Raw genomic sequence first — 23,077 nt, forward strand, 5'->3', positions numbered from 1 at the left:
TTCAGATCAATCAAAAACGGAAACACACCACTGTGTTGTAGGAGTTTGGTTTAATGTTGTATTGAAAAATAAATTAAAATAACTTTTAAAGCAACAGAAGACAAGAAAAAAAAAAAAAAAAAGAAAGAAAGATCCAGTCTAAACATTCTTTGCCAGCATGGGGTGAAATCCTAGTGCTCATGTAAGATTAATTTACAAATATATATATATATAAAAAGGAATTTGTTAAGACATATCCACAAATCACGAAAGCATTCCAGTGAGCTGAATCTGGTCTACCGCCCGAACCCTTGTTCTTCCAGCTACAAAAAGGTCTAGAAAATTTATATTTATATATGTATATATATTTCATACACATGCCCTATGTGCGGATGAGGCTGTAAAAAACTCAACTGTACAAAAACAAATGCACACAGTGGTGATGTTTGTGTGGATGGAATGACATTTAAATTAAGAATATAGGACAATGTGTTCTCATCCGATTGATGGAGTTTGGCTTTAAAAAGTGTCCATAATAGATGTGAGTGATGAAGTCTTTTACCTTCTGGTGCTGTAAAAACAAGACGAGGCGGTTCAGTCCTTAAGGAATAAAACAAAAAGGAATGACAGCGAGCGAACAGCACTCGTGTTAAATAACAAATAAGACAAAAAAAGCTTTACTCCCTCAGTCGGACTCAGATTCACTGTTTAGAAGCACGAGCTCCCGAGGCAAGAATCCAGAGGCCATTAAAAGACTCCAAGAGCAGTTTGTAGTGTTAACTTTTGTTTTTCTGGAGATCAATATAAAGTAGAAAGTCGTGAAGGAATGAAAATCTGTCAGTCAAGACTGGTTCCCAGTTGTGTGACTCCGGAGATCCAATGGGAACATCTCCCTGAAGTGTGTAAAACTAAAAAACTAAAATAAAAATAAAAAGTTTAATACTGAAAATCATAATCGTGTCATCACAGGAAAATAACAATCAAGTAGACGTGTAGCTTTCTACGTCGAGGGTCAGTTGGTTTTCGGGGGAAACTTTTACTTTCTCAGAGTCGGACAAACTTCCACGAGGTCTGGTTTTAAAGAGTAAACATCTGCACGAGCATCTGGATCCTGGGAGTTGATTTGAAATGGTTTGGAATCACGATCAGTCGATGCCGCACATTCGTTTTCTAAGGTTCTTGAAAACGTGTGCGACGTAGGAAATAATAATAAAATGTTACATTGAAGCAAATTCACAGGCGCTCAAACCGTTTTACGCAAGATTTAAAAGATGAAACCACTTCCTGTTTTTGGTTTCTACAGCAGTCAATTTAAAACCAGACGAAAAACAGAGTAATGCTAATGCTAAGCTAACATTCACTCTGCGGGCTTCCGCCTGTCCCACACGATCAAAGTCCTCTCATCTACCGCTAATATATTTGGTCGAGATTCAATCTCTACGCACGACAACTTCCTGACGTATTTGTCATTTGTCATTTTTTTTTTTTTTTAAACAGCCACAGAAGTTTGCGGCGTTGAAGACGTCCTCACATCTTTTGTCTACTTGTCAGGGCAGCCCACTTAGACCAGTTTAACGGTTCTACGCACTCCCAGCACACCGATCGTTGGTGATTCGGTTACAAAAAAAGAAAAAAAAAAAAAAAAAAAAAGACGAAACCGAACCGCTTGTGATGTCCTAAAAATGCTGCCAGCTGCAGTTTCCCCCGTTTGTCGGTCCGCGAGCCTCCTGCGAGTAAAGCGGGTCACTTTGGTTGGGAGCGCGAGGAGGCTCTGGTCGAGCTCTTCATTCATACGTTCACATGAATGGGAATCGTTTGGGTCGCTCGCTCACACACACACACACACACACACTCTCTCACTCATGCACACTTGGGATGACACTGTGACTGAAAGATGGCCCCTCCCACCAATAAATACCGTAAACCCGACCCTGAAATACATCACACTGCTTCAAGTCCTTAAACCTACAGCGAGCAAGATGAGGCGCCGCCGCCTACGGTCCGAGAACAAAAACTCGTTGGCTCAAACCGCTCTAAAAACCCCCCCCGAAAAAAACGAAAACGTCTTTTTAAAAACAGAGCGGAGAGTGGGGAGGAGAAAAGGAGATGGGAGGAGACGGCGTGGCGCTAGTTTTTCTTCTTGACGTTGTTGTTGGAGGCGAGCCGGGGCCGCGGCGTCGGGATCAGGCCGCCCAACGGAACTCGACTCCGGGCCACATCGAAGAGTTTGGAGAAAACCTGGAGGAAGACGAGGAGGAGGAGGAGGTCAGGCAGAGGAGTGCTTTTGCTATGACATTCCCTTTGTTTGGAGTCATGTCAGACAAGTCGTACATAAACCTCACTTTACTTTGACCTGCAACGCGTCTACAGAGCGATCCTGGTTGTATCAGATCAATGTGTTTGATAAAGTAAGTTCCCACCAATCTATTGTGTGCAATTACTGGCCTTTTAACATAAACGATTGAAGCTGAATGAAAAAATGCCTCTGCTCACATTAAAGGAAGCTACAGCTGACATTAGCGGCACATTGAGAACAAAGTCGTTAAGGAGCCGAGAACCGAACCAGGTCGTTAAAACGTACCTTTCGCGGAGTCCTCTGAAAGCATCGAGAGGGAAAGAAAAGGAGGAAAATGAGAAGACGAAGGATAACAGAAATGTTTTGAAGTGAATCAAGAATCAGCAAAGCCCAAACGTCCAGAGGAGAAACCACAGAGCGGGAAACCGTTGCAATGCAGACATTTGATGGTCACTCGGAACTTTGTATCTGGAGCAGAGCGTTAAAAGCCCACCAAAGGCCTCTCACCTGTTCCCAGAGGGTCTCCGCCACCCGGTCGATGACTCCTCCCACCTCGCGGAACTCCCCGGAGTATTTGGCGTAAGCCCAGACGCACAGGGCCGTCAGCGCCGCGCCCATCACCAGGTTACACAGCGCGGCCACCGAGCCGATGCCCACGAAGCCCGTGACCATCGACGCCACGTACATGGCGAACATGACGGCGAACAGCGTGGCGGGCGTCCGCGCGGCGAAGAAGATGTTCTTGCCGTCGTTGTGCTTGCCAAAGTTGGCGTAGGCCACGTCGAGCTCCGCCTCCAGCTGCTCCTGGTAGCGCCGGCAGAAGTCCTCGCCGCCCATCTTCTTGACGGAGCGGAAGTGTCGCACCGACGCCTGCAGCAGCTCCGCGTGGCGGCGCTCCAGCTCCGCCGGGGAGGTGTAGGGTTTGTCCCCGCCGCAGACCTCCAGGCGGAACAAGACCCCACACAGACACACACACACGGACAGAGACACACACAGAGCTGGTCACACACAAACGTTCGAGAGGAAGTCACATGATCAGCCGCGTGTGATGCTTTACCTGCTCCATGCTTTTGTTGTACAAGTCTTTGGCTCCTGCTACAGCTGCAAGGTTGTTGGCTTCAGCTGTTGCCTAGGCAACAAAACACAAGTTGAACATTGAGAAAAGAGTTAACACATTACAGATTAACTAGTTAGTAAGCTGGTGTGTATATTTAAATAGGATATTACTACAAATCATCATAAATGTACATTAACATGTCAGTCGGGAGGTTTGCCAAAATTAGAACCTTAACACAGAAAACAAGGTTTGAAAAAAGGTTGCATAGGATGTTGATTTCTGTGTTGCATATGGTGACGTAGACTGTCCAGCAGGCGGCGCTAGTGAGCAGTGCCGTGGTGTGCGAGCTGACCTGCAGCATGGACTTGGGGTGAGGGAGCTCCTCTCCCTGGTAGATCTTCATGTAAGCCTTGAAAGCAGAAAGAGGCAGAGGAGTAGGTGAAGAGGAACAATTAAATATTTATTTACCCAAAAACATTTGCACAAATCAGGGATTTACATTGCGACGCTATCAAAGATGAATTTGGGGGAATTTCATTTTGAAAAATCAATGTCACCTTGCTGTTTGCTAAAAGCCATTCATTCCTCTTACAGACAGTAAAGTGATGTCACATCTTTCTTTAAGGCATTCTTTGTTTGATTGACTCTCACTTTGAAGTAGTGCAGCAGCTCTCTGCAGGTGATTTTGACTCCTCCGATCTCTTTTTCCACCAGGTTCTCTGGAGACAGCAGCGTCGGAACGAGGTTCACCAGCTCCTTCTTGAACTCCTCGTCGATATCTGAGACGATGAAACAAAAGGGCGCACTTTACCCGGTCGGACTAGATGGGAGTCTGTTGGACCCGACCCGTCGCGTCCGGGGTCTCACCTCTGAGCCGCCCATCGAAGTGAGGGTTGGTGGCCACCCTGAGGCCGGGGTGAGGCAGCAGGAAGCAGCCGATGTTGGAAAAGCACGAGTGGATGTGTTTCCTGACGTTCTGCAGCTCCTCGTGTTGGTTCTGCTTCACCTGATCGCAGACGTGAACAAACCGTCACAAGTTCCGCTCCCGCCGATGCCGCTGGCATCAAAGCACCGGAGCACTGACCTGCAGCCGCTTCTCCAGGAAGCTCAGGCCTCCCTCCAGGCCGTACGGGTGCTCGTAGGGGTAACTCCAGTCTCTGATCAGGAACATCAGACTCTGAACAGAGGGACACGTTCAGCTTATTGAGCCGGGATCCACAACAAAACATGCAACACAAATAAGAGTGGCACAAATGTTGTGTAAGACATGAAGAAAAGTCTTCAGTTCATGAGGATCTCTGGTGTCAGAGGGTAAAGAATGATTCCTCTATGGATCTTTAGGACATAGCGCACCGGGTAGCAGAGCGCACCTGAAAGGGCTTCTCGTAGACCTCCTCCATGGCCAGTCGTCCGTACTCCGTGAAGAGCTGAGGAGAGAAGAGCAGCCTCCTGAAGTCTGATCAAACATCACAACACGGGCAGAAGAACGTTCGCTTGGTTGTTTGTGATTCAGCGGGTCGATGAAAGCTTTCAGTGTGTGTGCTGCTCTAAACAACGAGATTCAGCTGAAGAGCAAAAAAAAAAAAAACCCTCACTGTTTGATTGACAGGTAATCTCTGGATGGAAAAGAAGTTTCCACTGTGAGACCTTTGCCTCATTTGGCAGCCTGCTGCCGGCTTTAGTTCAGAGGATAATCCGGACCTGAACACCACGTAGGACGCCTGATATGGAGCTCTTCACGCGCAAGACGAGGAGTTTCAACAACAGAAATGCTTCAGTTGATCTGCTGCACTAGAAATAGACGCACCGCGGCTCTATAAGGCCGGACAGACTCAGGCGAGATCACCCTGAGGACGGCACATTTTCGCACACACGGCTTAAGAGTGACCGAGCGGAGGGAACCCAGCGGAGCCTCCCTAAAACCAGAGGAACCGCGCCCGCTGTTTAAGGATCTCGAGCGCGAGAAGCAAAAGCTCCACAGACAACCTTTATGAAGCCATTGTGTTGGCGGTGAAACTTGCAAAGCCGCCTGCTGGTTTGGCCGTGCACACAGAGATACACAAAGCTCACACTGTTACATCCAGTCCAAAATGAACCACTGACCTGGAGGTGCTGGAGGTCGTCCTCCTGCACGTTCTGGGACAAGTTGTACACCTGCAACACACAAGCCGCCATTGACCCGGTCAGCCTTCAAACCCTGTGAGCGTTGCACCTTTTAAAAGCCACAGACACACAGGACTCTGTGGGAGCTACAGAGCGCAGCGGACCTGGACAGAGCTGGTCATGGTGCTGAGGGCGAACAGCGTGGCGCAGTCCTTGATGGTCGACTGGCTGTCGAAGGCTCCCTGAGTGTCCATCAGTAGAACGGCAACCTGCAGCAACAACAACAACAACTCATTCCAGCGTCTCTCGAGCAGTTTTAGAAACAGCGCTTGGCGGCGGCGCAGTGAACAGACCTTGCTGCCGTCTGGTTTCTCCACCACGAACACCTCGCTCCAGGCCAGGATGCCCGTGGTCTCCCTCTCGCAGCCGCCTCGCCAGGTGAAGCCGGTCAGCGGCTCCTCCTCGCCGCCGACCCACGAATCCGACTGCGCAGAGACGAGACGCCCGGTATGAGATCCAGACACTTGGTGTGGATGCAGACTCCAACAACAGCATGAACGGCTCACACATTTGAAAAATGTGTGATAGAAATGAATGTGAAAGAATCCACGTGTACGGTAAGAAAGAACTGGACAGAGGATGCATTCTCATGAGATACATCGTCATCGGGTGCTTATTAATAGCCGTGCAGTCGCCGGTTTGCACGTGAAAAGGCCTCTGAGCGCTCTAATCTCATTCTCACAACACGGCAGTCGTAACGTGACCTGACCTGTGTGGGCGGGGCTTATTCTACCCTTTTCCATAAAAGATGGCCTTTATGAGTGGAATAAGCAGCAGTGACCTCTGTGGAGGCCCGGTCACAGAGTCGCCATTGTTTGGGCCTAAAATCCTCTTTGCAGGCTCATGAAACCCTCCGGAATGTTTCTCACTGCTTACCGTGGATTAACAGGGCGAGCAGTTGGGTGGCAGACCGACGCACACACGCCTTCCTCCAATCCTGGTCCCCGATTCAAAACTAAAAACGGGATTTCCTGCTGCAGGGTTCGATGGCGAAAAGGTCACGGCAAAAACATTTGATTCTCAGCCAAAAGGGAGAAAAGACAAACTTCTAGATCCTGAAATCTGATAAAAACCTCACGGGATAAATGACTTAAATCTGAAAACACAACTGTGAAGATCAAACTGGGATAGTTTATAGTTCCTGTAAGACTGGAGACAAACAACCACAACATAGTGTGATATCAGCATATCATCTAATTATCAACCAGGTCTGGCCTGTAATCTTTTAGAAAAACAATCCCAACTCCAGGTGCATGACCACATTATGGCGCATTATGTTGGAACAAGTCATCGGGGGCTTAGTTTCAGCTGAATGGAAGAGTGAGGACCACAGATCACGTGCTCAGGTTCTCACAGCCACAAACAACTAAAATATTTTAGAATATGTAGGAATTTATTGATGAAGGAGACATCTGAGAAGTCTTTAGTGCGTTCTAAAAGTTGCTGAACTTGCTCCTCAACATATCCACCCGCAGGAAGCATTTTGTGAAGGTACCTTTTTGTAAAGAATGAGCTTTGATTCACAACGGAATTGAACTGCTAGCTCGGGGTCCCGGGTCAAGCTCATGACATTTTAGATAAGACACAAGTTAAATCGTTGGTGCACAGAGCTGAAGTGTGCAGACCCAAGAAAGCGCTGTTCAGCATTTAACCAGCACAGTGACAAGCACTGGTGTGTGTGTGTGTGTGTGTGTGAACCAGTGACAATACAGGAACCCCAAAGGGGAAAAGACTAAAGACTCCAGTCGCCGTGGTTACCTGCTTGTGCATGTAGCGCAGCATGAAGTCCAGCAGGAAGGACTTGCCCTTGCGGAAAGCTCCGGCCACGGAGACGACGACCACCTGGAGGTCCCGCACCTCCTCCTGCAGCAGCAGCCGCTCCAGCGCCTCCTCCTGCAGCGAGAACGAGTGCTCCTCCTCGTCCGCCACCACGATCTGCACCGGCCGCGCCGCGCCGACCTCTTCCAGCAGGTCGCCGTCCTCCTCCTCGCGCCTCATCGGGGAAGTGTGGGATTCACCTGGGGGGGGGGGGAGAGCTGTGGTTACGGTTTGACCGACTAGAAGAACTAACCCGCTTCTAACGGGGGAGTTGCAGCTGATTTTTGTGATCAGCTCTATTGAAAAGACACTTAGTACGAGAGTGGACGGGGACATTGTCTCTGCGGTCTGATTCATCCTGAAGGCAGAGTTTTCCTTCAGGGATCAATTAACTCTGATGTTTGGAAGTAGCAGCGGTTGGCGGAAGAAGGAAAAAAAGAGAAAAGTTCCCTGCTAGTGAAGCTTCACAGGAGAGGAAGGACTCGCTGACATTCTAGATGGCAGAGCTGGCGGGAGGTTTCCAGTAAATAGACTGAGCCGTCCCATCCTGTGGACTAGTCCGTCCTTCAGCGCTCCTTGTATGGCGTCGGCTACACTTCATTGACCTTCAGAAACCAGGTCATTTTAGAGAGATTATTTGACTCTTTCTGGAAGCTTTTGCTCCATTTGACATGTCAAAGTGAAATTAAATGTTTCGTCACTTCTAACCCACTGGTGTGAAACGAGCCGCAAAGATATTTTTGTTGCTGCGTTTCAGTTTGGTGGGATTCGGACCCGTGTGACCTTGTGGTTACGCAGCAGCGTTTACTCAAGACGCCGCCATGTGATTGCACAGCCAACCGAGCAGCCTGCAGCCTTCCTCATGGGACGAAGTGTCTTCATTCAGGTCAGCGTTGAGCTGGTCGGGGGCCACGTGACAACAGCGATGTGCCAACTCCAAATCCAGCAAGCACCCCCCCCCCCGCCGGTTCAGACAGGAGAGGACGTAAATAATGTACAAGTTCACAAAGAGGCAGTTTTCGGGACGCCGTTCGGATGAGTTGTACTTTAACTGACGCTTTTAGGGAGACCAGTGATCCGGTAAATTCAATGTCCCAATGTTCACTCCGGTGAGCACATGAGCTGCCTGAGGATAAACACTCCCACAGTGTAGGGCAGAGATGCAGCGCGAAGCTTAGAGAGGTCCTCAACTCTTTGCGATGTCGGCTACGATGATCTTCATGAACTTGCAAGCCTCAGTCTTCAGGACACGCGTACTTCCTTCGATTGCTTGCTTCAAAAAGTAACGCGGGCAGATATGTAGACGTGTCAAAAGGAGTTTAAATCCCAGTCACACAAATTTGAATCCATGGTTCTACCTTAGGTAATCAATCTTAATATACCATCACATCTGGAACGATAGCTTTCCTCCAACTGGAAAAAGCTGTGCACTTCATTAGGTGAAGGAAGAGAGAGAGGCCACGGTCTGCAGTCATTAGTTCATTTACTTACTTTGGTGTAGTTAATATGTTGTTAAATATGTTTAAACCTAAAAGAAAGTAGTTATGTCTCATATTAATTTTTGACAGCATTAGATTCAGATAGTCTTTCCAGGCTGGTTACCTTCCTTATGACAGCAATCAGAGAAGAAACTCTGGTCTGAGTTGTGCTCAAATCCCAGTTATTTAAGTGTCTGAACAGTCTGGTCTAAAAAGCGAGGCATACTCCAACAGCACTGCTAAAGAAGAAGTAGCGACATGTAATTCAATTTACTTGGATGATACAAAACTACAGTCCATCTGAGCAGATTGTGACTTAAAAACATGGCTGTGTTTGGGCCCCACTTTGGTCTCAACAGCTGCAACAACACAAGCAGCAGCAGCTTTGTGTAGCCAGACACAGTAAAGCCTGTGATGGTCAGCTTTAATGGAGCAAAGGCACTGGCTAAGAACCAGACAAACATATTCCAGCACTTTAGGGATTCCAGCTCAAACCGAGGGTGATTACTACTCTAGCAAGTTACCATGTTGACAAAAGCACTGATAAGATAAGCAGCATAAGTGGGCCACAGGTCCACTGGTCAGCCAGCTGGGCTGAACCACTGCAAGAGAAACGGAATAAATACATTAAACAATCAGTCAATCTGACCCACACTCTCCACTGGCACGCTGCTCACGTGTTATCATCCCATTAAGGACAGAGACGTTTCACCACACGCCCATTTAAACATGACCCACTTATTATCGCAGCGCATCTTTGAAATCGATTAAAAGGGGTTACAAATCCTTGAGGAGATGAATGCGCGCTAAACTGGTGAATATTCCCAATGGAGTTCGGTGTTGACGTGACGGTCTACTTGCTTATACTTTAACATATGTGGCTTATTGAAGTTAAACAAGCACGTTTGTCAAACAGTTACACCTAGTTATCCCAATGCAAGCCTAAACGAGCTCAACGCCTCAACTGACGTTAGCTTGCCCCGCCGCTCGTAGCGGAAGCTAATGCTAGTTAGCTAACGCCAGTTAGCTTCCGTTACCTGCCGCTGGTACATGTAACGGAAGCTAATTGGCGCTAGCTACCGTTACATATCGCTGGTGACGGAAGCTAACTGGCGTTAGCCACGACCTGCCAGCTTTCGACAGAGCCGTTGCGCGGCTGTCAGAAACGAAGGGGCTAGCTGCCAAGTTAGCTGACATGCTAACAACAAACATATGCAGGTGAAGGTGAGGACCAGCGGGCAGCTGGACGGCAAAGCGGAAAACGCTCATCGCCGGCTGCCCGAGCGACTAAACACACCGCGCGCCGCGGGGGATGCATCGATGAAAATAGGTCCAAAAACACCGCCCGCGGCCGCTGTCACCGCTCGGTTTTTTAAAATTACTTTTCTACAGCTCCTTACGCGAGGCGGGTGATTCTCACGGGGATGCGAAAAACGGGAGGAGATGCGATTATTCGACAGCAGCGCTACGCTGCCCGCCGCGTCGCTTCCATCCACCGCCAACGGAACAAACCGGCAGGCGGAAACCACGTTTTCGTTAAATCCCCGCCGTCCTCTGGGGCATCGCTAAAACACTTTCTCTTCCCTGTGCGAGTTCATGGTACCTTCTCGGAAGATGCTGTTCTTGTGATTCCGTTGCTTCAACCTGTTCTCCTCCGCCGCCATCTTTCCTGACCTGCAGTTCGCAGCGGCAGTGCTCTGACGTCACAGCGCTTGACGCTGCGGGTGTTAAAAGGCGGCGCTGAAGCTCCGCCCCCCCTGGTGACGCTGGCCCCCCGTGAAGCGTGTCAAGACCACCCTTCTCCGGACGTGTTGATCCCCAATGTTTGTGTCAAACTAAGGTTGTTCCCATGTGGGTTTCTTTTAAATCAACTTCTCAGATCCAACATCCAATATTTAACACATAGATGCAACAGTATGGATTGAGACATTTAATTGTAAACCATAGGGAACATTTTACGGCTAAATTATTACTTCTTGAACTTCATTCTTGAAGATTTTGAACCCCAGGCTTTAACTTGGGGAGTATTTTGCCAGATTTTTATTTTCCAGTATGTGCGAAGATTCCCATTAGTTTGACACCCACCTCTCATCCCATAGTTTTAAAGTTTTTACGGATGAAACATGGAAACTGAACTATAAAATCCAAACCAGACCAAATGAATCCTGAATGGCAGCTGTTGTTTTTATTTAACCTTGTGACTCTGCCGTAGAAAACAGATTTAAGTGTGAACAGTCAACATTCCCTCACGCCACGCTAAATACTGTCTGTCTCGGGAGGATGTGCTGTTTCGGTGAATCTTCCTCACCCAGTGCATGCTGGGATTTATGTACATTTTTTCACTAGAAAAAAAAAAAAAAACCTGTCACCCACACAGTCTGCAGGCTCAAACTTTGCACTCGTTCCATGCGTGTTGCCCGTTGCTCTGTAGCGAGTTGGATCAGATTGCACACGTCTGCACTCCTTCGTGTCAGTGTGGTCGCGTGTTATCTGATTACAGCCCGCTCATACATTTGCATCTGGAACACACAGCGAAAGGCCTCAACGGCCATTTGTGTGTGTTTAAAAACAAAACAAAAAAACAACATGCCTGTTTTGCTGCAGACTGTGATCGGTTAATTGCATCACCACGCCACGAGGCCAACGGAAAGTGTGTAACGGCAGCAACGCGATCCTTCAGGACAGAGAAGGAGAGGTGCTGCCTGTGCTCATTCAGTCTTGTGATCGGGGGTGCAAATACAAATCAGGGGAATACAAATATCTACAGAAACAGGTGACACTCCGCCAGCTGCACATTGTGTTTACTGCATGCAACGTGGAGGTCGTTACGCCTCCTGCGCCAGTATCACAGGTTTAATGGAAAACAATATTCATAACTGTATTTATTAGTCTATAATCAGCTAAAATTAAAAATAGTTGTGTATGTGGTACCATACAATGAGCTTTTTATATCGATGTTTGGAGCGGGCCTTCTAAACCAGAAAAAAAATGAGCCAAATACGGGAGAATTCATGTTCTAAAAAGCTAAATCCGACACACTGGCCCTTTTGAACCGAAGTTGTGACGGACCCATGGAAAGTTTTTTGTAGACATCTTTTCTTTTTACAATGTTAACAACGAAAACTTAACCATGTACTTTGAACATGTAAAAAAAAAAAAAAAAAAAATCAAAACATGAGTTGCTGACATTATGAAACACGGAGGGGTTTCAGTAATCACTATTTCTATTGATCCAGTTAAAATAGCTCTATTATAAACCCTGACACAAACGGTTCATTATTGTTATTAATGCATCCATCCCGCGGTCTTGTGCAGCTCGTTGTTGTTCTGAATGGCTGCCGTCAGTCTGGTGATTTATTCAGCCGTTTGATCACACAAAACCTTCCACGTCATTCATGGCATTTACGCTGAATGCAGTGATGGCAAAGATCTGTCTTAGTTGTTGTCTAGCAGCTGGAAATAACAACCCTGTAAACAACTTGTCATCAAACAGCTGAACCATCATTTCTGGGCACGACAATCAAATTCATTCACAGACGCAACGTATTGCTGTTTTTTTAAAAGTCCCAGTTCAAAGAAGAAAATGGAATTACTCTGTAAACCGTCAATTTATAAGGATACGGGAGAAATGAATAAATATATAATCATGAATCATGTGCTTTTCACGTCTATAGAGGAAACTATTAACTGCTCCTCAGTAAAAAAAAATAAGCAACCTCTTCTTCTAAAGAAGAAAGACGCAGAGAAAGTACATTTAAAACATTTAAATAAACACAAAGTATCTGATTAGTTCACTTTTGAGTGATTCCTCCCTGAGTTCGGCCTGTTACAACGAGAACTACACCTAGTTTCTATTTCTCTGACAGCTGAATATCTTCATAGCACTTCAGGATATGAAGGCCTTTCAATGGAGGATGAAGCCATTCATCGATTTGATATCCAGTCTGTTCACATTTCAACCGGGACAGAAGATTTTCTCTCAGATCACTGGCGTCATTTAACGTATTAAAGGAAGCTCACAGGGACCTTCGACTCGTTTTGTTCACCATCACCACGGTGCTTTTCCTCGTTAAAAAGGCCTCGTCACGACTTCATCTCGATGCTCAGCCTCGAAAATCAAATCTTCCATCCAAAAACATCACAGGAAAGAAAACTCTTCTGCGTCATTTCCTCCTTCCGTAAAGAAGGGAACCTGCGCATCGTCCCGGAGGTTTGCGGCGGCCATCTTGCTTCTGGCTCACAGATGGGAAGAGGTGGAGAAGCAGAGTTTCAGGGTGAAGGGGTTGGAGCAGTCTGCAGGTCGGAGAGGCACATCAAGTATTAAATAGACACTGTTAACATTTCCAGATATAACAAACTCAATGAATCTATTTGTGGTGTGCTGAGCCAGACAGGTTGTCTCTATTTGTTGTTGTTTTTAAATTAGATCAGTCTGAAGCCTGACATCTAGTGGCCTCCACCAGCTGATGGTGTTAGACGACGTCACCGCCTCATTTCTTGTTTTTTATTGTTTTGGATTCATTAAACAAATGATATAAGAGCATTAAGAGTTTTATCCTTTGAGCAACACTCAGCTGGTATGTGAGCATGCTAATATGCTACATTGAGTATAGTGTGCTAACAATGCCAAGATACAAAGATTGTCGTCTGAACTTACTAACATATAAAGTCAATGCATCACGGCAGTGTAACAATGGATCATGGAGATGCTTTCTCTTAATCTGCTTCTTCTCTCTGGCAAAAACCAAGGCTACCAGGTGACCTCGGGTCGACTGATCGCCCCCCCCCCCCCCCGTCGCCCCCCGCCTACTTACTGGGTATTCTAATCTGGTGGTGGTTGAGGACGGTGAGGGCCTCCACAGCTTCAGTTTTACTGTCGAACTCCAGCAGACCAGACAGGGTCCTCGAGCCGGCTGCTGGGGGTGAAGAGGAAGAGGAGGAAGAGGATTGAAGTTGATCATATGTTTCTGGGTTGAAAGATCTCCGCTGAATACCTACTGTCTAGTCACAATTCACCCATCAAGAGTTTGCAGAATATTTCATTCTGTGGCTCTTGGTGACATTTATTGAACTCACTTTTAACATCAAAGACCTTGAACTTGGTGAAGGCGGGAACGTCGCGTTCGGTACAGAGCTGCAGATGAGGAACAGAGAAGAGACTGTTGTTGGAGGCACAGCTTGTAGGATTTGGGGGCGGAATGCAACCATTGGGAATCAGCTCCTTCAGGTCATGGCAGTTAATTGAGACAAGGTTTTTTAACTTAAGGTTTCTAAACCGTGGTCCAACAACCAGCAGCTGACATCACGGTCACGTTCTACTTGTGCTGCACATGTCACAGACAGGATGACGTGGTTTGTGCCTGAAAGTTTCTGAACTGCATAAATAAAATTCTGAGAGAGTTTGCACGCAGGAAAAAATAAGATAAATCTTGCATGGACTTTATTTAAAGCTTCTGTTTGCGGGTGTGACCTCACCTCGTGCAGCTGGTGCTGGCTGAGGGTGGGCGGGGCGTTGTAGAAGTGCAGCACGGCGGCGGGCGGCTGGATGATGTTCCTGCTGCTCTGCGCGCTGCTGAAGCGGTTGTTTCTGGTCAGACCGAAGTCCTGGTAGCTGCTGCAGCCGTCGGCCAGCTCAAACACCTGGCTGGGAATCACCGCCTGCTGCTTGGACACACTGAGAGGAGAGGGGGGGGGTTTAGATGATGACCAAGGCCATGCAAACCCAGAAGAACGTGATGTTTGATGGGGGGTTGTGGGAAGCCATGGTGAGAGATGCCGAGACTCACCAGACGTTCAGCTTTTTGCCGAACACCTTGACACTGTTGAGGTGAGTCACGGCCCGGTCCACCGCGTACTCGTCCCCCATCTCCACCAACGCCGTGCCAGGAACGCTCTTCATGAATTTCACCTGCAGACAAAAAAACACGTCAGGTGGCAGAACCGTGACACAACGAGGTCTTCTCGTGGCTCCGAGCGGCGTGCGACCTCCGAGGGTCACCGGGAGGACAGCACACACCTTCTCCACGTTGCCGTAGAGACAGAAGAGGTTGAAGACGCAGCCGCAGTTCATCTTGGTTGGATGGAGGCCGCTCACCATGGCAACTGAGCTGGAGGCGCCTTGTCCCATGAAGGGGGAGGAGGAGGAGTAAGAGGCGGCGGTCTTAGGGAGGAGTAGCGGGTAGGCGACCATGTCCTGCACCTCCTCGCTGCGCCTCCTGTACCTGCAGTTTGCGGGCAGAGGCAGCAGGGGGCAGTGCGAGCCTGCAGAGGCACACACTACTGTGGGATTAGAAAGACCTGGAGGACATTCAGGGATCGGGATGAGAGGGACAGACGGTACCGTAGCTGTTGGATGGATGATCTCCCAGGATAGCCTGCCGCTGCCTCCCCTTTCCCCTCTCTGCAACACACACGGCGGGACATTTAATCCCAACGAGAGTTCACGGGAAGGTTGTCGCTAGAAGCACTGTCTCCGTCTCTCACACACACACACACACACCGTGTGATGACCGCGGTTAGAAGAGTCAAATCAACATGGGGTCAAAGTGAGCGTTTCCTCTCTGATCAAAACCTATTCTCGGCCTCGAGCAGCAGCATCAGCAGCTTCACAAACCACCTTCAGGCTGCAGTTTAACCTTCCGAGGCTCCAGGCAGAGCTCCACACAGCCGCCCCCCCCCCCCCCCCCCCCCACCCACCCACTCACTGCGAGCTCCACACAGCCCCCCCCCCCCCACTCACCGCAGCTCGGATCGCTTCACCCTTATTTAAAGTCGGTGCCCCCTGAGCGACTGAAAGAAGGTTCAATCGGACGCGAACTGCTTGTTTCTTTCCTTCCTGAAATGGTGAACTCTAGACACCTCTGACAACACCTGAGAACACCTGTGTGTGTGTGTGTGTGTGTGTGTGCGTGGTCCTACCTCGCTGCAGGAGGAAGGGCTTGGTGTAATCCCAGCTGTTGTTGTCGTTGCGGACCACGTTCAGTCTGTTGGGCTGCAGGGGGGGGGGGGGGGGGGGGGACAGAGCACAGCACCTCCGCGTGGGTGTGTGTGCGTGGGCTTGAGAGTGAGCGTGTGTCAGCGCGTGTGTGTGTGTGTGTGTGTGTCGGGACTGCGCGTCGTGTGTGTTTACCCGAGCGTACTCGATCTTGAGCGTGCAGCAGCCGGCGTAGATGTCGGCCCCGTTCAGAACCAGCTTGGCCTTCTGAGCGTCCTCCACCGACCCGAACGTTAACGAGCTCGTTAAGGAAGACTCAGCGGGAGCAGGAACCACCTCGCCTCCTCTCTCCTCGAGGAGATCCACCGGCAGGTTTACAGAACCTGACGTTAAAGAGGCTTTGGATCTGTGACTGTGTACCTTTACCTGACAGCAACTGCAATATAACATCTGTGACCCTGACACGATGACCTTTCATTTCCTTTCTACACTGTGGGGATGTGGGTACAGCCTCCGACGACACGTGGACTCCTTTTTACACACAGACAGACAAGGATATTCCACCATGGCCTGGATGCCGTTGCGCTTGAAGATGACGATGCGCTGGACGTTGACGACGGGGTTACAGACGGTGTAGAGAACGTCCTGAGGGGGGGGAAAGAGAAACAAACCAATGCCCATTCAAAAGGGTTGTCAGAAGTAGGGGGGGTTCGCGGCGGATCAAGACGTTCGCACAGCGCAGACTCACGGTGGTGATGGGGTACAGCGGGTTCTGGATGGACAGCAGCAGCACCTTGTTCCCGCTGGTGGGGTCGTCGGCGTTGGTGGGCCTGGTGATCCTCTGGCTGGTGGAGAAGTTGAAGAAGGCCCGCTGCTCGGCCACGCACACGGCGCCGCTGGTCCCGCACGACACGCAGCGCTCGGCGCCCTCCACGCTGTCGAACTCCACCAGAGCCTGCCGCTTGAACGGCATCATCATCACGTAGCTGCCGAACAGAGCAGACCCCTGGTTGGCGACCGGAGGATCGATCTGAACGCCGCTTCGCTTTTTTTAAACATCGAATGAGCCACATGACCAATCATCACAGACGTCAGCGGCGGATCTCAGTTGTGACGCATCAGCGACACGAGTCACGCTGCCAAATACCCGTCCTCGCTCTCACGATTTGAGAGCTCGGGTGCAGTACTTTTGAAGTCCTCGTTTCTCCTCCTGAATATTTAAAACCCCTCGCAGGAAACTGCTGCCTTTTTTCAAAAAAATGAGAAGCATATGTGAGCGATTTCTCTTCACTCGCCCTGTGCGCGCCGTGGCTAGAGTCACCGCTTTCCGGAGTCCTTTTCGAGCTCTGTGGTGGTGCATCCGCTGACAATAGCACTAAAGAGCTGTATCATTGAGGTGCGTGTTGTAATTTTAGGTTCCATAAAAGCCACATGTGTCTGTCATCGCCATCGCTTCAAAGGGATCCTGGCGACGTGCTAGCGTGAGTTGCCATGGCGACCGGGGGCCCTGGGGTGAAGGTGTGTGTGGGGTGGGGGGGGGGGCTAGCCGAGAGGATGTTCTATAAAAACCTCCGGCTACAGAACTCGGGGGGCGCGGAGTTAAACGTGTGACCACGAGTTCCCGTCCCCGCGTGTGACGTGTGACCACCGGCAACCAGTGACCAGTGACCACTGGTTGCCGGGGTGATTCCGGCCTCGTGTCGGAGAGGCAGTCAGCAGCCAAAGCCCTGTCTTGTTTACCTTTTGTAAACGTAAAAATAAATAAATAAAATTGATTGTGGGGTGTTGTTCAAGTGTTGTTGTTTTTTTAGCTCTCTTCACTGCACATCACATGTTTTTCAGTTTTTGGTCTCAATCTCAAAGTTTCAAGTCTTTTCTTTGATGCATGACGTTCAATTAGTAAATCACGGCCAATTCAGAGTGAAATACACCAAAAAAAGCAGCCTTTAGGGCGGGGCTTCCTGGGATTGACAGTTTGCTGCTTGCTGCCGTTGCAAATGAAAAAACTTCTGTTGCTTGGTTACCCAAAAAAAACAACAACATGGCGACGGCCATATTCCAAGATGGCGGACCGAATGCCTGCAAACGGAAGTGACGAACGTCTTGTAGATTCTCTGTAAATGAGAACGGAGCGTTTGACGCGCTTCTTTACCAGATGTTGCCGAACTTGTCGAGCGCCTCCACCAGATCGGCCTCCACCACGGCGTCGCAGAGCCCCCGGACGTGGACCACCGGGGACGGGGCGATGCGGTGACCGTCCTCCGCACCGTCCTGCGGAGAGAAGAGGACCCGGACCGTGGGGACAAGAACACCAGATCAGACATTTGGGGGGGGGGGGGTCGGGCAACAAAAGGGCAGCCATCGTCAAAATGATTCATAAAACTAAAAAAAACATTATAAATAAATAAATAACATGGGACATTTTTGTTAACAAACTAACTTAAATCATCGAATTGAATAAATAAGTGAATAACAAAAGGAGGCCTTATTGTACTTAATGTGTCACAGTTTGAGGTTTAACTACGCACAGCTGAGAAGTATAAAGAGGAAGTAAAAAGCTGGGAAGTAAAAAGAGGAAGTGAATAGCTGGGAAGTGTAAATATGGAGTAGATAGAAGTATAAATAGGAAGTAACAAGCCGCCTTCCAGTTGAATGAGCTAAAAACTGAAATGACGTCCAACGGTCGCGCTGCTGCAGTTTCCCACCCTTCTGCATTTGGAGTCTCTTAAATCAATGTGGAGCATAATAATCGAGAATAACTAATAATACAACGTCACCACAACATACCTCACCAGACTGTCAGGCAGCATCCTCCTTTTAGGTCAATCATTTTAAATGAAACAAAACTGGTGAACTTGTGTTCATTTGTAGAACTGTAAAACTTTCTTTAATCTCTCTGCCTGCCTGTATCTCTCTGTCTTATTATATATATATATAATATATATTATATTAGCTGGTGGTCTGATGCAGCACCAAGAGGAGCAGGAGGAGCGTCAGATATCCAAACACATTTGGGGGAAATAGATGACAGAGAGTCATTTTCATTCTTCAGTATTGAAGGTCTCCCAGGGCAAAAAGGTGCTTTAGAATGCAGGACATTTTTCATCTTCTCGTTTCATCTTCTATCTCAAAGTCTTGACGTGCAGCAGGAGGCCTCCGAGGTCGCTGCCCGTTCCTCCTTCAGGAGACACCAGCCAGCGGGACAAAAAAACCTTCTGGTGCCGACCGAGCGCCGCCACCGCCGCCGACGCGTTTACCGTCTCTCGCTCTCCAGGAAGCGCTGCAGGTTTTGCAGTCCGCCTGTTTTTTTCCGCTGCGTGTGTTCAGACGCTTCACACCTACGCCTGCAGGAAGCGCGCTCTGAATGGGGCCTTTTGGGTGGATGACCTCTGTAGACGATGCGATGCGACTCGAGCAAGCCTCATCTCAGCTACTGAGCGGCGCCGTTTCCTGCTGACTTCCCTGCTGGGTTTTCACTTCTTTTGAAATAAAAACTCGTGTCGATGTTAAATGTTTTATTGGTCGATTCAAGCCGATGGTTCCTATGCTCATAATGAATCTTTTCTTATTATTTGTCTCACATATAATTATGTCCCTTTTGCAGCTCGTGTGGCCGATGCTTCTTCTGGGCCCTGCGTTCCCTCTGAGAGACGTTTGTGCGCTCGCCCGAACAGACACCACTACAATCGACTCCACCTACGCGGGGCTCGGTAACCATGGCGACGGCAAGCCAGAGGCAGCCGGACGAAGCCCTTTGAGTTAGGAGGAGAAGGTGATACAGAAGTACTCGTGACTCAACGGCGCAGAGAGACTGGATGCTTCTTTCTTTTAGCTCTCATTGGAGAGAGCGACGCAGCTCCGTTGCCACGGTAACTTCCCTGGTTGTCTTTGTGGCAACAATGAGGGGAGAACTTCTTCCTCCTCTTTCTCCTCCGCAGGAGGGCCGAGCAGGTGCAGCTCGGTCTGGCCCGGTCACCATAGCGACACGCTTTATGAATGTGTGTGTGTGTGTGTGTGTGTGTCTCTATGAGAGTAAGGCTGCTGTGTCATTATATCTCCGCCTACACACTCTGCTGCCTTCATCTCCATCACCTCCTCCTCTTCCTCCTCTAAGCTAACAAGCCTTAAAACGAAGCCGGATGCTACATCATTTATAAACTGCTGAAGAGTGTGTGTGTGTGTGTGTGTGTGTGTGGACAGAGAGGAGGTCTGACGGGTCGTGCCTGTGCAGCTCTGTGATGTCTGAACAGCGCGAGACGCACGCTGCGTTTTTTTTCAAAGTTCAAAGACGGCGTTAGCGCCTCATGCGGGAGTCAAAAATCGCAACCGGGGGGCTAAAAATCGCTCTCGCTTGTTGTGACGGTGGCGCTCGGGGAGGAGGAAAACAAACATCTTTTCCTGACATTGATTTACTGATGTTAGATCTTGTACGAGTTTTGGCACCGCAGGAAGGTCACCAGGTCAACCAAAAGAATCACCTGACCCAGTCGGCTTGCTACACAAAAACCAAGCCGTCGGCTGGCTACATTTACAGGACCTTTGATATTACACAATTATTCCAAATACGACAGTGTTACGAAGTTGGATATGCAAACACCACACTTTGCATAGTTTAAAACGAGGCCTTACTCTAAATGGTGCATTTACATGCGGATGTTATTCGGGTCTTTAAGTCTACGATGTGCGTTGTATGCAAACCAGCCAATAGTTTGCAAAGCAAAACACTTATCAGTACGGTTCTCAGGTCACTTTTACACCTTCGGGGGGTGACTTCCGTTTGATCTATTATCGGAACCACAAAGAACATGAGATGAAAGGCGGTTTGACGGCGGGCTGCAGACGGCGGCTAATAATCCACCTCAGAGCAGCTCACAGGAGGTAAGATAAACCTGACCAGTCTCAACTGAACTTGAACCGGTGGTTTAAGTCTATTTTTTCATCTCGTTCTGTCCCGTTTGAGAGCACTTAGCTCCATCTGAGAGGAGGCTAATTAAAAAAACAGGAGCTGGCAGATTTGAATAATTCAAATGTAAGCGTTGGAATCCGATGGTGTCTTCAAACAGTGTCTCCTGAAGTATCTCTAGAGACTCAGACCAGCCTTCTCGAATCCTCCTGCGGGAGATCAGAGAACCTACACAGGGGCGCAGGAGACATTAAACCTCTTTACAGAGCCGCCAAACGACCAAAACCTGAATTTAAGTGTCAACTTCTCCCAGAGAACCAAACATTTGAAACCCGGTTTAAGGTCCTTGGGACTCCAAGAACCTCCAGCAAGACCTGGAAAGCCTCTTTGGACTCTTTTGAAAGGGGACCACCGAAGTTCTTACTACAGAATGCCTGAGCTCATGTCAATCCATCCAATAGACTTTTGTGAATATTGTGAAACTGTTTCTATTCTAGCTGTAATTCGGTCTGGATGCTGTTTCCATGTAGCCACGGTCTGTGGCACGTGTTACAAACCCAACAAGGTTACAGACTCATTCACAATACCACAGGTTTGCATTTTGCAAGGTGAGCAGATGGCCTCGCTTCCTGCCGCCACTTCCTGTTACTGCCAGATCCTCACAGAGAGGCCAAAATGTCCCACGGAGGATCGGAGCATCGTAAAAAAATCAGTACATTGATTTCAAGTCTCTTCTCGAATACAGCACGGCGGCGATACTTTTGGTGGTCGCCACCACCTTCACTCGCCAATCCCCGCCGAGGCGTAGCGACGCCCGCGCCTCACATCTGGCTCCAGAAGACACAAGACGGTTTACTAACCCTCCCGCATCGTCAGCTCATTGCCCTCACCTGGTTCTCCTTGCCCTCCTCACCTGCAGCCCCCCCCCCCCCCCCCCCCCTGTCAGCCACTCACTATTCCACCTGCCATCTCCCATCGTTGTCTTGAGTGGTTGCTTTTGGGTTCCTTCGTGCACCGGTACCACAATGTGTCCACGAACCAGAAGGTGACGTCACAATACGACCAGTCGATTATCTTCATTCACGATTAAGCTGGTACTTCGATTCATCAGTGAGTCTTTTGATGGAGTTTTGGTCAATAGGTGCTGATATACAGTAGATCCAACTATTTGAGTCAGTATGGGATCAATATTCTACATCAGTGGCGGTAAAGCTCTCAAACCACCCACACATAACATAAATATAAGATATATAATGCAGGGAAGTTGTAATGGGCTTCAGATAAGCCAGTGGCTTTCTGTCGCTTCCTGTTATATATTTATACTGGTTTTATTTTTAACCCTAATGTAAAAAATAAACACATAAAAACAGGACGCTCCTCAAGCCTTCTAGAACCATCTCTATAAAGCTTATAATTTTCATCTCTGGAGGGCACCAATCTCCCCGAACGACCCTCCCCCCCCTCCCCTTAGAGCCGGAACTCCTCCTGGGGGAGAGCGTGGTGACATCCTCCTGAAGAGGAGGATCCTCCTGAGGAAGGTGCAGCTCAACTCTTTTCTGTCAGGGTTTTATTCTTCAAGCTTCTACACCTCTGTCATAAATTCATTTGATAACAAACAGCAAGAACAGAGGAAACTATTTTCCATTCTGTTATAACCCGCATTTATTTACATAATAAATACAAAATAAAAACATAAACTTGCTCCTCATCTTCACCTTGGTTCCTCGGCTCCTGCGGCTCCTGCTCCCCCCCGCGGCGTCCTCCTCCCCGTCCTCCGGCTCCTCGCCGCCGGCCTCGTCTTCCGTCCGGAGCCGCTTGGCTGCCCGGTGGTACCCTCCTCCTCCTCCTCCTCCTCCTCCTCCTCCTCCTCCTCCTCCTTCACCTCCTCCTCGGGCTTCTCTCTCCTCCATCACGGACGAGGCTGTGAAATCACGGAGGATTATCGGTGTAACGGAGGAAGAAATGTTGACAACTGCCAGGTCCGGACCTCTCTCTCTCTCTCTCTCTCTCTCTCTCTCTCTAGCTCTCTCTCTCTCTCTCTCTCTCTCTCTCTCTCTCTCTCTAGCTCTCTCTCTCTCTCTCGCGCACGCGTTTGACAGATAGGAAATGAACACAGACGTCTCACTCCGCCACGACGTCAGGAGCCAAAACACGGACGCTCGCGATCTGCGTCATAATTACCACACGAGGATTAGTTTGGGACCACGTGCACGGAAGACAGATTATTTGATCTTACTTTTATTATCCAATCAGATCCAAACTGTCTGTACTGGAGAGGAGATTTTAACACAGTTTGTTCTGATTAATGATTTTAAACACTGCAGCAGCCTCTAGCGTCTGATTGTATGTTTGATTTATGACAGCTGCCTATGATTAAATAAAGTTTTATCTTATTGCAATGGAATTATTGATTGTATATTAAAATACCCTTATTGAGTACCAGTATGAT

At 48.7% G+C, this 23,077-nt stretch overlaps 2 protein-coding genes across 6 annotated transcripts; both read right to left on the bottom strand.

Moving 5' to 3' along the window:
* Nucleotides 1-31: 31 nt before the first annotated feature.
* Nucleotides 32-10,505, bottom strand: LOC119217932 (atlastin-2-like). 2 transcript variants are annotated; one of them, XM_037471985.2, is made up of 14 exons: nucleotides 10,395-10,505; nucleotides 7,254-7,513; nucleotides 5,789-5,920; nucleotides 5,600-5,704; nucleotides 5,436-5,486; nucleotides 4,703-4,759; nucleotides 4,417-4,509; nucleotides 4,200-4,338; nucleotides 3,984-4,111; nucleotides 3,685-3,741; nucleotides 3,333-3,404; nucleotides 2,783-3,214; nucleotides 2,561-2,575; nucleotides 32-2,217 (listed from the first exon to the last, which is right to left on the bottom strand). In XM_037471985.2, the coding sequence occupies exons 1-14, from the start codon at nucleotides 10,453-10,455 to the stop codon at nucleotides 2,107-2,109; spliced, it is 1,713 nt and encodes a 570-aa protein (XP_037327882.1). In that variant the 5' UTR covers nucleotides 10,456-10,505; the 3' UTR covers nucleotides 32-2,106. The 2 variants fall into 2 exon arrangements, with proteins under 2 accessions (XP_037327882.1, XP_037327883.1); XM_037471986.2 differs by lacking the exon at nucleotides 2,561-2,575.
* Nucleotides 10,506-10,953: 448 nt separating this feature from the next.
* Nucleotides 10,954-22,616, bottom strand: LOC119217943 (heterogeneous nuclear ribonucleoprotein L-like). Of its 4 annotated transcripts, none has more exons than XM_037472010.2 (13): nucleotides 22,344-22,616; nucleotides 17,878-17,996; nucleotides 16,474-16,711; nucleotides 16,285-16,370; nucleotides 15,921-16,017; nucleotides 15,710-15,782; nucleotides 15,132-15,191; nucleotides 14,808-15,052; nucleotides 14,578-14,699; nucleotides 14,267-14,465; nucleotides 13,868-13,925; nucleotides 13,606-13,704; nucleotides 10,954-13,084 (listed from the first exon to the last, which is right to left on the bottom strand). In XM_037472010.2, exons 1-13 carry the CDS (start codon nucleotides 22,536-22,538, stop codon nucleotides 13,029-13,031), a joined length of 1,647 nt encoding a protein of 548 aa, XP_037327907.2. In that variant the 5' UTR covers nucleotides 22,539-22,616; the 3' UTR covers nucleotides 10,954-13,028. The 4 variants fall into 4 exon arrangements, with proteins under 4 accessions (XP_037327907.2, XP_037327905.2, XP_037327903.2 ...); XM_037472008.2 differs by having other exon boundaries at nucleotides 13,606-13,707; XM_037472006.2 differs by having other exon boundaries at nucleotides 14,808-15,067.
* Nucleotides 22,617-23,077: the final 461 nt, after the last annotated feature.

The sequence above is a fragment of the Pungitius pungitius genome, chromosome 9, assembly GCF_949316345.1.
Source record: "Pungitius pungitius chromosome 9, fPunPun2.1, whole genome shotgun sequence".
Classification (NCBI taxonomy): Eukaryota; Metazoa; Chordata; class Actinopteri; order Perciformes; family Gasterosteidae; genus Pungitius; species Pungitius pungitius.

What these genes read in the sequence shown, in the direction of transcription:
- LOC119217943 (XM_037472009.2), bottom strand. Translation starts at nt 22,538, where the DNA reads ATGGAGGAGAGAGAAGCCCGAGGAGGAGGTGAAGGAGGAGGAGGAGGA. An exon ending in GCAGGAGCCGAGGAACCAAG is followed by an intron (nt 17,997 to 22,343) that starts GTGAAGATGAGG and finishes TTCTCTCCGCAG; the next exon opens with GACGGTGCGGAGGACGGTCA. An exon ending in TCATCCATCCAACAGCTACG is followed by an intron (nt 15,068 to 15,131) that starts GTACCGTCTGTC and finishes ATCCCACAGTAG; the next exon opens with TGTGTGCCTCTGCAGGCTCG.
- LOC119217932 (XM_037471985.2), bottom strand. Translation starts at nt 10,455, where the DNA reads ATGGCGGCGGAGGAGAACAGGTTGAAGCAACGGAATCACAAGAACAGC. An exon ending in TCTACGAGAAGCCCTTTCAG is followed by an intron (nt 4,510 to 4,702) that starts GTGCGCTCTGCT and finishes CCCTCTGTTCAG; the next exon opens with AGTCTGATGTTCCTGATCAG. An exon ending in AGCTGCTGCACTACTTCAAA is followed by an intron (nt 3,742 to 3,983) that starts GTGAGAGTCAAT and finishes TCTGCTTTCAAG; the next exon opens with GCTTACATGAAGATCTACCA.